Source organism: Myotis myotis, unplaced genomic scaffold (genome assembly GCF_014108235.1).
Source record: "Myotis myotis isolate mMyoMyo1 unplaced genomic scaffold, mMyoMyo1.p scaffold_m19_p_19, whole genome shotgun sequence".
In the NCBI taxonomy this organism is placed as follows: domain Eukaryota; kingdom Metazoa; phylum Chordata; class Mammalia; order Chiroptera; family Vespertilionidae; genus Myotis; species Myotis myotis.
The window spans coordinates 14,339,261-14,351,686 of NW_023416323.1; the positions used below are offsets into that span (position 1 = coordinate 14,339,261).

General features: G+C 43.7%; 1 protein-coding gene across 14 annotated transcripts in view; it reads right to left on the minus strand.

The window, feature by feature from the left end:
* The window catches only part of ZC3H18 (zinc finger CCCH-type containing 18), a 66,308-nt gene that overhangs the window by 45,088 nt on the left and 8,794 nt on the right, over positions 1 to 12,426 (minus strand). For 8 of the 14 annotated variants that reach the window (XM_036345382.1, XM_036345379.1, XM_036345378.1 and 5 more), the window contains 2 exons: positions 2,375 to 2,459; positions 1,515 to 1,637 (listed from right to left, as the gene is read on the minus strand). In XM_036345382.1, coding sequence (XP_036201275.1) covers positions 1,515 to 1,637; positions 2,375 to 2,459 — 208 coding nt within the window. Of the gene's footprint in view, positions 1 to 1,514; positions 1,638 to 2,374; positions 2,460 to 5,211; positions 5,284 to 12,426 lie in introns of all 14 variants that reach the window. The other 6 variants (XM_036345381.1, XM_036345380.1, XM_036345384.1 and 3 more) reach the window with 4 other exon arrangements.

Genomic DNA, 12,426 nt, shown 5'->3' on the forward strand with positions numbered 1-12,426 from the left:
GGTCATATGGTAGCTCTATTCTTCACTTTCTGAGGAGCTGACATTTTATGTTCCCACCAGCAGTGTATGAGGGTTCCATTTCTATGCATCCTCGCCAAACACAACAAACTTCATTTTTTAAATGACTTCTACTATTGGAAGGAACGTAAACATATCCACCTCAATTTAACACCAAACTTGCAAATCGCAGGTAAGCAAAATCATTTACATCCCAAAACTTTTTTATAACTAAGAAAATCAGGAGCTATGTTCTAGAACACTAAAAACAAAACAAAAAAACCCAAACAAATCATTTACTTAGAATTCTCCGTAGAATAAACAAACAGTATAGGAGGAAAGGTAAATATATTTTAAAAAATATTCCTGAAACAAGTTACTGATCATGCCTAATTACGCTGCAAAAAGGCTGCTTGCCACTAGCTTTAGATTTTTCTAGTGCAGAAAGCCTTACCCACTGGTCTCATTCCCTGAAATCCAAACTAAGCACTCAAGTTTGACCCTGGAGGAGCCTCGCTCCTATTCTGAGGTGACCCCGGGGCATCCATGGAGACGGTGTCCTGTCCTTGTCCATCGGAAATCTCCTCATGATGCTGATCTGCAGTTCCAGCAACAACTTCATTTATATGCATGCTTCTCTCGCTAAGTTCTGGAAACTATTCCAGCGTGTGACTCCAGCACTGGACCAGAGCCTCTCTGGCATGAATGGTGGATACTGCTGCCCCTGCTGTGGGAGTCTCTGGCTAGTTCTAACCAGTGGGCCAGGCTTCTGACCCCCACTTGTGAACAGTGCTAACTGGAAATGACTGCAACTATATTTATGTTATGTGTACATATTTGCTCCACTGCTTTAATCTAGAAATTTCAGAGATATAGTGACATGTGTTCTAAATCATTATGAAAAGGGGGTATTCTGCTAAAGTTTCTGAAATACTGACACTTCATATACTTTCTAAAATGTATTGCACGCTTATCTTAGGGTGGCTGTGCTGCTCATGATGTAATGTCTGCTCTACAGTACATGACTGCTGGCTGTTCCCTCTTGGGCATGGTAGAGCCCGTCACATACAGGCAAGTCAAACTGTTTTTGGCTTGTCATAAACAATAAGCATGTAAATAGCACAGGCCAAGTGCACAAGCCCTGAGGTGCAAGGTGATCTGGGTCCTGAGTGTGCTGGTCCCTCAGCTCCCATGCACCCTCATCATCAGGTCATCCCTCAGTATTAGGGATAGGATGGGGTCATTCAAGGGCCGCTTGAAGTGCAGAGCTGCCTCTCTATGAGATGGGACTCCACTGTGCCCCTGCAATCCCGCCCTTCCCGTGCGGTCAGCGCACAGCTCCCTCGAGCTTCATCAACGCCTCTAATTATTAAGGCTCACAACGGCTCTCTGCCCCTGCAAGCCTCCCCTTCCTTTTCGCTTCACAGTAGTACTTTGGGTCCAGGAGAAAGAAGTCTGGCCTCTGGAGCAGGGGGACTTTGAGGGACTAAAGAGAGTGAATATTGTATATTTTGTACCTTTAACCTGGTCTCTGAATGGTATGGAATTTGATATTGGTGGAAGAAGAGTGGATAATGGTGTCACAACATCTGGAAAAGAAGTACAGGAAGCTCTTGTGAACTTTAGACGGTACACGCAGGCTGGGTCAGTGAGCAAAGTCAAGGGTCAGAGTAAAATTAAGAGAAAAGCATCCTCCTACTTATCCAAGGAAAATGCTAAATTACAAGACATACCCAAACTACTGCTGCATATAAAGAAACCTTAAGAATGGAAAAGTCTCATTTCCATTTCCAAATCTCCCAAGACTTTAGTCCAGACTTTTCAACAAGATTTTATCATATTGCCACCTGTTACTGCTTCTTGACTCACATCATTTACTTTTCAGGAGAGAGAGCCTTGCTGCTTTCAGAGGCCATCCCTTTGCTATTTAGAAATCCATTTCAAATGAAGTATATACTTCTAATTCATCTTGCGGAAGAGTGGTAATTTTCCTTATAGAGGTGGGGAAATGTCAAAACTGGTACTTAGGGCACTTGGCCTTATAAAAAGAACCACTTAGAAAAATGACTGATACTGTCTACATTAAAGTCATGGGTCTGTTATAAACAACTGGGTTTGGAACCACAAGTGTGAAAATGACTAGACTGGCTCCCCTCTGAGTTAGTCATTCAAGTGATTAAAGGACAAATAAAAGAATCTATTGTTTCACATCAATACCACCACCACCACTGCCACCACAAACGGTCATACTCTGACCCCAGGAATAGCCAAACACAGGCTCCAGGGCACTCGACAAAGCTGAACCACCACTACAGTCCCAGAAAAAGCCAAGGCCACACGAATGGGCCATACAAAGGCCCCTCACTCTGATAATTACCTTTCATGAAGAATCGGCAGGTGGGACGAGGCCTCACCTTCCTGTCACTGGGGTCCTTTACTTCGCCCTCTTCCAGATCATCATCCTGAAACAGAGGACAATGTGACTTGCAGAGGGAATCATCTTAGCAAGAGGGAAGAGGAAGGAGGGGTATCTTCCAGCAGGCATGAAACCAGAAAGGATACTGTCATAAGACCATGTCTGGGCCACTCACCAATTCATTCATGCTCATCTTCCAAACCTCAGATTCCTCACCCACACAATGGGAAATCTCAAAGCTTACCTATAAGGCTGAGGAATTCCATGAAAGAATACTGAGTAAAGACACTATGAAGCATGTAACCCATGGGCCAAACCTGGGTTTCGTTATATTTCTCTTAATTACCAATTCCGGGCAGGATATGGCTACATTTCAGGTTTTTAATATTTTGTACATTTAGAATAAAATATCATATGTCCTTAAAATTCAATACTAACTTCCTCTTATTTAAACGTTTGGGGGTGGGGAGGAGGGAAGTTAGGTGACTCAGGTTGGCAATGCCACCTCGCCAGTTTTGTGAACCCACCTTTCATCTCAGATCTAGGCCCTTCTCAGCCCAGAGTTCTTAATCTTGGTTTTCAAACTTTAGAATAACATGGGAGCTTAACTCCAACCCTAAAGAACAGCCACAACCTGGACCACTGCTCTGTGCCCTCCCCAGGCCCCCCTACCGCGGGTCTGTCACCACTGACCTACCTGCACAGACTTCCACCTACTCCCCTTGGTCACTTGTAGACTCCTGCTCACTTGTGCCTCTCAGATGAGACCACCCCCCACCCCAGGGTCACCCCCAGCCCAAGTAGGGATCCAGTTGCCCTGCTGATATTGATATCTCTGTTGGTCTGTCCAGGATGAAACATCCCAGCCTGTCTGAGCGTGCCCTAGTGTAATCAATCCAAGGGGTCCCACAGGCAGAGTTCTGGAGGTCACTCATCCCATCTCCTGTAGCACCACCATCTTCCAGAATATGACCCGGTCTCACCTGGTCAGGGGAAGCACTCCCTAACTGGTATCCCCCCAATCTCTCCCACACACTCCCTACAATGCACAGTGATCTTTTCAAAATCCAAGCAGACAATATTCTTCCCTCCTCTCTCCCTTTTTATTTTTTTTGTTTGTTAAAAATCCAAGGATTTATTCCATTGATTTTTAGAGAGTGGGAGGAAGGGAGGAGGGGAGGGAGAAAGGGAGAAAGAGAAAAATCAATGTGGGAGGGACACATCCATTGTTTGCCTCCTGCATGCACCCTGAGTGGGGCTGGGGATCAAACCTGCAACCCAGGTACATGCCCTTGACTGGGAATCAAACCTTCGACCCTTGGGTGAGCAGGCCGAAGGTCTTATCACTGAGCAACACTGGCCAAGGCTTCCCTCCTCTCTTAACACATCTTACTCTCAGATTGCAGCTTGAGCCCCCTTCCTCGGGGAACTCATCTCCCTTCACAATGGTCCCCACAACCCCCTCCTGTAGCACTGGTCACCACCATCATGGCCTGCTCAATGGAGCTCACAGGACTGTGTCTGTCTGCTCACTATGTGTTGCTGGTCCAAGCATAGTGCTGGGCTCATAGTAAATAAAAAGTATTTGTTGAATGCAGAAATGCTAAAGTCAAACCCTGGATTTATGATGACTATTTTTTTAAAAATATTTTTATTGATTTTAGAGAGGAAGGGAGAGGGAAAGAGAAACATGGATGATAAGAGAGAATCATTGACTGGCTGCCTCTCTCACACCCCCCACTGGGGATCGAGACCACAACCCGGGCATGTGCCCTTGACCAGAATCAAACCCAGGACCCTTCCGTCCTCAAGCCGATGCTCTATCCACCGAGCCAAACCGGCCAGGGCAAGGATGACTATTTTTAAAGCTTAAATAATAGATATATAATTTCTGCCTTGAAAATCTGAGTTATTAAAAAGCATCTTGTAACAAAAAGAACAGATACTTGTTATATCCCATAAGAGAGCCAACAGAATGATTTTTTTTGAAAGATTAAATTTATTCACATTCACTTTTTTAAGGTCCCTAGAATTTACCTTATAATTGCAAGTTTGTACCCTCTGAACATCTCCCCATCTTCTCCAACCCTAGAATTTCTTTAAGTCTTAATATTTGCTTATTATTTTCTCATAGTAATGATTACTATCCTGCCTTAATGTGGTATTTCACATGAACTCTAAGTTTAAAGCAGATTCTCTCTGTTCTCATTAAAAACACAAAGCCCTTTTGATAGGTTAGAACCCATTCAAATCTTCTAAAAATTAATGCATGGGAGTGAAATAATGAGTATAGAATAATAGTTTTTCAAAGTCAGGATCATAGTAGTATACTAGATCAGATTTAAAGAGGTATGTATTTCTGCAAAGGCGTTACTTTTAATATTTGCAAGAGCAAAAAGAAGAACCACCTACCCAACTTAAGATTGGTAAGCAGTCACATGAACCATAAGGAGTATATGCAGCTTCTAAAAACGATCAGTAAACAGACCTAGAAATGCACAGTAAAGCACACAATATAATGTCAAACCAATGAATAGAGAACACTGTCATCTAATCCCCACACCTGCCAGGATAAACAAAGGGCTGTACACACTAGTTTGCTGCATTTATGGTCTCTGTTTTAATTAAAAAACAAAAAACAATCAATAAATCACTCAACAATATAATATCCTGAATTTTCAACCAACCATTCATTTAACATGACTTTTCCAAGTGACAGATGATTAAAACGAGTTCTTAATCTTATAGAGTTTCATGCAAATACAATTCAAGAAAGGGATCTCTACAGACAAACTCACAATGTTCATTGTTTGAGGGCTGTTACATCAAATAATGTCTGTGAATCACTTCAGGCCTCCTGAGCACGTGACCTAGAGCAGCGGCAGCAGATAGCAGAGGACAAGGAGAGGTCTTAGTGGTCCAGCCAGAAGCAAATTGGTGGGTCAATGAGAAGGACAGTGCCTGTGGAGTTCTCAGCAAACATCACCCCCATGGCTAAAATGGTACAGATATCTAACTTGGGGGAATGTGCAAAGCCCTCTACAGTTTACAAATCTAAGGAACTTCCATGGCTCATTGGCATACCTCTATCTGCACTTTCTCAGGGTCAATATGCACAGGGCACATTCAACTTTAACGCCTTTATAAAATACGTATGACTGGATGAAAGGCCCGCGCTCAAATTCTGATGGTATGGCAATTTCCTCTAGCAGAACAGGGATGCATTCAGAGAGCTCACGTGCCTTATATAAAACATGAACAGTGCGTACTTAATTAGCAATCACTATTTTAATGGAAAAATACCTCAGAGACAATGTGCCAAAATACAATTATCTCTAAGCAATGGTAGCATAAGTTGTTTTTGCTTGCTTCTTAGAGCAGGTTTTTATTTTCCTTTTTTTAAAAAAAAAGCCTATACATTACTCATGTAAAAACTGGTTTCCAACAGGGCAGCTCCCATAGCAATGGAAGAAAAGGACATGGTCACCGCATGGTGCTGCTGTGCGCAGAAGCAGATTTGGCATTCGCACACACGCACCAGAACAGAGATGTAGGCACCACCTGGACACTGTCACTCGCAAGTCCTTACACCCTGGATCCTGCATCTGTAAAATGGGGTAACAACACAGGTCTATAATCCCTTACCCCAAAACCTCACAGCCAGATGATTTGGGAATTCAAAATGTTTTGATTTTAGGAAGATGATACAGCGTGGCCTGAAGCAGCACCTGAACAGTCACAGTAATCTTTCTGTGGGGAGATGCGTCACAAGGGGGTATTTTTTGTATGTGGGTAGATTGAGAGCTAACACTTCTGACCAAGGAGTCACGTGGACTATCCACTCAGGACATGTCCTGCTGTCTGTGAGAGGCCACCCCACCAGTATGAGAATCTTGGATAAAAAGAACAAAACATACACCCCAAGGAGATGAGATATTCCAGATCATCAAAGTTCTATTAACTGAATGACAAGATATAAAAACAGAACCACATAAACAAGCCAAGGAGAGGATGGACAGACTATAGGTGGGAAGACACGTCTGTACAGGTGAATCAACGACCCACAAAGGTCATTTGATCCATTCATCAAACCCAAAAGGACGAAATGATTCTGGTGAGAGACTAACCAGAGATGCAGAAGGGTTTATTGTACAAATTCATAGCACTATCAAGGAAACTTCCAAGAGTGGAAAAGTTGGGGAGGGTGGGGGTGACTCCCCCCAAATCAGTTCACCTTGTCCCAGCGACCCACAATGTAAAGGGAGAAAAGCAGGACGATGCACCTGACAGAGGGAAGAGCTCCTCAGTTATAGGAGGATAGTGGCATGGCGTTCTAGACTCTTCAAACCCAGCTGCTGCCAGCAACGCAGGGCCAGACACTGAGGGAGGAGACGGAGCAGCCACATGTGCAGAAGGGGCCTTCTGAACCATGAGTGAACATCTAGATTCAGCCTGCTGGCAGGAAGCCTACTGTGCACGGAACCTCTCAGGGGCCCCTTTGAATGCACATTTCCTCCCCATAATATCCAGGTGGCTCACCCTGATAGCAGAGCTGCGCTTGAAAGCCACCAGGAAAAAGCCCTCTGTAATGTATAGTTTCCATTAGGACCAGAAGTTACTTTTTGTAGATTTAAAACTAAAGGGGACCAGACCAAAGGCCTGCCAGAAGTAGGCTGTTCATGGACCCAGGTACACACCTTTGTTCCCTGTTCTGTCAGAGAAATGTAGCTGGGGCTGGGGACAGGGCATGTTGGGAAAGAAAGAGGATAGTGTGCTTGTAGGGACACAGGGCACACATTCAAGCAGAGATCTGACAGGAAATGAAGGATTAGAACTGGCAGAGAGAGAGAGCAGGAAAAACGAATCAGCAATAGTCATTCTGATGTACAAGCTGATAGGTGTCTAACACTGGGTTTCCCAATGGTGGTTAGGGCTGGTGCTGGTCACCCACAACCAGCGCTTAAACTGCCCTCTCTATGAGAATGGCTCTCCAGTGTAAACCTTCTGCCCACTGCCACTCTACATCTCAATGGCACTCAAACTAAACATATCCCTAAGCAGCAGGTTTCTCTATTTGCTCAGAAGGCAGTTACTGGCTGCCCCTAATGTACCAGGTCCTGGGGATACTGAGGAAGCCACCCCAGTAGGTCCCAGAAGTAGGGAACTGTGTTCCTGGAGGTGGGAAGAGAGAGGTGGGAAGTGACAGGAACAAACATACTAATGACCCAGTTAATTTAACTGTAGCAGTACAATAAAGGTGCCAGGTGCAACAGAGAGGCAGGGGCAGGAGGTAGAGCCTATGTTAAGGAGGTGACATTTACACCAACACTTAAAGAATAGGGAGGATCCTGGAAAGAAGCTGGGCAACTGCAGGCCAGGTGTGCTGTTGTGAGGGCCCACGTCATCAGTGCCTCCCCATGGTGAGGTCTGCCTGTCCCTGAGTTGGGGGGAGACTCTGCTCTAACCTGTCATTATCCTCAGTGCATTGGGACAAGGCTGGCACACAGTTGGGCCTACTAGTGCTGTGCCCAAGAAAACAGACCTGCAGGGGTGACTTGAGTAGGAGGCACAGTCTGGGGTGTGGGAAGGAAACTGCCTCCTGCGACCGAAAGAAACTATGTTCTCAAGGTCTCCTCAGCAGCAGACTATTTCCACGTGTAGGGCCCACGAGAGGGTGTCATGCAGGGCAAAACAAGCCAAACCAACCCATCAACCATGGGATCTGAGTGGGTAAGAAACCAAACTGAATTTTTATTTCACATGCTGTTTCTAGGGGAAACAAACAAATCTCCAGAGGATGGGTGTTTTTCAGGGACAGCTCAATTCAACTCAATGTCCCACACCACCACATCTAAGTGCAGTGGAAAAACCCATTGGTGGGATGACGCCAAAGTCCCCTGGGACCAGCAGGGAGACACTTGACCCCATACAGCCATGGAAAGACAGAAGAGTAGATAAATTTCCTCTTAAAACTTACTCAGAAGGACAAGATGGTGGTGTAGGTAAACGCCTGTACTAGCTGCCTCCCACAACCACATCAAAATTACAACTAAAATACAGAACAACCATCATCCAGAACTGCTGGAAAGCTGGCTGAATGGAAGTCCTACAACTAGAGAAGTAAAGAAGGAAGCACGTGGAGACTGGTAGAAGGTGCGCAATGGGCTGATCTGACACCCACGTGTGTAGCTTTTTTAACTGGGAGGGAGATCTTCTCTGTGGAGGGAGGCCGCCCAGAGGAGCAAGGGGTCCCAGCCCCACACCAGACCACCAGCTCAGGGCTGTAAGAACTCTGGGCTGTAAAAACCAGTGTGGATTGGGGCTCAGTGACACAAAGGCTGCTGGAGACCCAGCTGTTCCTCTCAAAAAGGCTGGCACCATGAACTGAACTTACAAAGTCCTGCTTCCTCTGAGCTCCAGGACCAGGGCGAGGCTCTGGGGAACACAGACACATATGATGAGGACTGGATTATCTGGCATCGGGGCAGGAACTCCGGGTCGGCCTTCTCCTAGACCAGTGATGGCGAACCTATGACACGCGTTTCAGAGGTGACACGCGAACTCATTTTTTGGGTTGATTTTTCTTTGTTAAATGGCATTTAAATATATAAAATAAATATCAAAAATATAAATCTTTGTTTTACTATGGTTGCAAATATCAAAAAATGTCTATATGTGACACGGCACCAGAGTTAAGTTAGGGTTTTTCAAAATGCTGACACGCCGAGCTCAAAAGGTTCGCCATCACTGTCCTAGACAGAGGTGTTCACAGGGATCATTGTTCTTCTGCTGGGACTTCCCCAGTCACAGAGTTGACTGGCAGCCATTTCTGTTTGCTCCGCCCTGGTGATTCCCTAAGACCCTGCCTCATCCAACTTACAACCCCACCCAAGCCTGTCCAGCCCCTTTTGCATATGAATGGATTTTAGTCACCCAGGCTAAAATCTCTCGCTGCAGCAGCTGGGTCAGGAAGCTGACTTTGTACGTCCTGGAAACCTAAGAGCCCGTGTACCTAGCGGTTAGTACCAGACCATACCAGATTACAACTCTACACATCCATAAGCAACACAGTCAAGGGGCAGACTCAGTGAGCACCAAAGCCCCACTGAAGCAAGTCCTGCTCCACAGAGGTGTCTCCTGCACAATAGCTCTTCCACTGTAGTCGAAGTTGGTCCTCACAGCCAATTGGCCTGGAGGTCAATTCCTCCCAGTGACACCAACAGCAATCAAAGCTCAACTACAATAAGACCGTGCACACAGCCCACAAAGGGGCACATCTAGAGTGCCTAGATCAGATGACTGAGGAGGCTGAGCCACTGGACCCTATAGAACACCTACTACACAAGACTATTCCACCAACTGAAGGAGACATAGCAGCTTCACCCAATACACAGAAACAAACACAGGGAAGCAGCCAAAATGTGGAGACAAAGAAACATGTCACAAGTGCAAGAAATGGAAGAAAACAAATTACTGGATATAGAGTTCAAAACCATAGTTATAAGGTTACTCAAGAATCTTCTAGAAACCTCCAAAAAAAATGAAAAAGAAATTAAGAAATTAAACATACACTGGCTGAAATAAAGAATAATTTAGAGGGATTCAACAGTAGACTAGAGGATTCTGAAAATCAAATCAATGATTTGAAATATGAGTAAGCAAAGAATACCCAACAAGAAAAGCAAAAAGAAAAAAAATCCAAAAATATGAAGATAGTGTAAAGAGTCTCTGGGACAACTTCAAACATACCAACATTTACATTATGGGGGTGTAAGAAGAGAGAAACCAATATATTGAAAACCTATCTGAAGAAATAATGACAGAAAACTTTCCCTACCTGGTGAAAGAAATAGACTTACAAGTCCAGGAAGCACAGAGAATGCCAAACAAGAGAAACCCAAAGAGGACCACACCAAGACACATCATAATTAAAATGACAAGGGCTAAAGACAAAGAGAGAATCTTAAAAGCAGCAAGAGAAAAGCAGTTAGTTACATACAAGAAAGTGCCCATCTGACTGTCAGCTGATTTCTCAACAGAAACTATGCAGGCCAAAAGGGAGAGGCAAGAAATATTCAAAGTGATGAACAGCAAGGACATACAACCAAGATTACTCTACTCAGCAAAGCTATCATTTAGAATGGAAGATCAGATGAAGAGCTTCAGACAAGAAAAAGCTAAAGGAGTTCATCACCACCAAACCAGTATTATATAAAACGTTGAAGGATATTCTTTAAGAAGAGGAAGAAGAAGAAAAAAAAATATGAACAATAAAATGGCAACTAATACATACCTATCAACAACTGAATCTAAAAATCAAAATAAATGAATGAGAAATCTAATGAACAGAATAAACTGGTGCATAAAATAGAATCAGAGACATGGAAATGGAACAGACTGATGAGGGAGGCGGGTGGTGGGCAGGAAGAGATTAAACAAAGATCTTATGTGCATATATGCATTACTTATGGACACAGACAATAGGGTGGCAAAGACCTGGGGCAGGAACTGGGTGGATGGAGGCAATGGGGGGAAAAAAGAGGGACATCTATAATAATCTCAACAATAAAGATTAAAAAAAACAAAACTTATTCAACAGTTGAAGCAAAGCGAGTTCATGACTGGTCCTCTCTTAATGGGAAATGAACTGTCCAGAACCCTTAGGCCACAATCTAGAGCTCTCCAACATTCCCTAGTGGCTAAAACACCAAATTCACAAGCAATCTCAACCAATGACCATTTACTGGTCAAAAGTTCATCCACATTGATACCTTGAGTGTCATGACACCATGTTCCCCTTTGCCAACTCCGTGACAGAACTGAAGTTTCCCAAAGTGGAAGGGAAGTATAGCTGGCAAAACCTAAGGGAACCTGCATGATAATGTTCCAACAACACCCTTTTAAATAAGATAATAGCCTTGGCCAGCTGGTTCAGTTAGTTGGAACATTGTCCTGTACACCAAAGAGTTGTGGTTATATTCCCAGCCAACCGCACATACCTGGGTTGTGGGTTCGATTCCCTGTTGGGGCATGTGAGGGAGGCAGCTGAATCGATGTTTCTCTCTCTCTTCCTCTCTCTCTAAAAATCAGTGAACATGTCCTTGGGTAAGATGAAAAAAAATAAAGATTATTTATTTAATAAATAATATAAAGATTAAAATAAAATAAAGATTAAACAAAGATTATTATTAACTCAGGAGATTACACTTAGTTATGAGATGATAAAAAAAATCTAAAATTCTAAACTTATAACCCCACACATGCCCTGTAAAGTTCTGTTCTTATGAACTAAAGTCAGATAAGCAATGTCTAAAACCCTACAAATTCACTAGGCACTCCATGGTCACCACCACACGCTATTAGAGAAGTGTGGTACTTACAGTAAACCTGTGGTTAAGTATTTAACGAGTAACCTTTTCCCTCCCAACCCAAAACATTTCTGAGAGATATTCTACACACCTGTCACTGTGATGACTCTTAGATAAGCAGAATTTCCTGGGGAACTTTAAAAACTTCAGACTCTTTGCCCCAAAACTCAACTTCTTAAATATCATGATTAAAGTTCTTTCAAAAGGCTTATCTGTGATAAAACCCCAAACTACCCATATCTAAGATATATTACCAATCTTACCTTTTCCTGAACCTGAAGGCTAGATTTAAATAAGTTATAAAAAAGTGTGATAGCCTGATCAAAACCTGAGGTGTTCTGGTGTAGAACCCCATTTTATCCAATCCTGAGGGTCTTATTTGGCCCAGCTGGGACCCTCACCAGAGGACAAGCTGTGGGGCAAAGAAAAATGCCTAGACAGAACTGAAGGAAGCCTCTCGAGTCTTTTCATCAGTCTCAAGAACCTGATTAGGACCCAAGATTCATGATGGTTCTGGTTGAATGTCAACTCAAATAGGATTTAAAGATAGCAAAGAGAAAAGGAGAAATTTCCTCTTCACTTGTTAAAAAAAATCCAAAACTGCCCTGGCTAATTTGGCTCCGTGGATAGAGCGTCAACCTATGG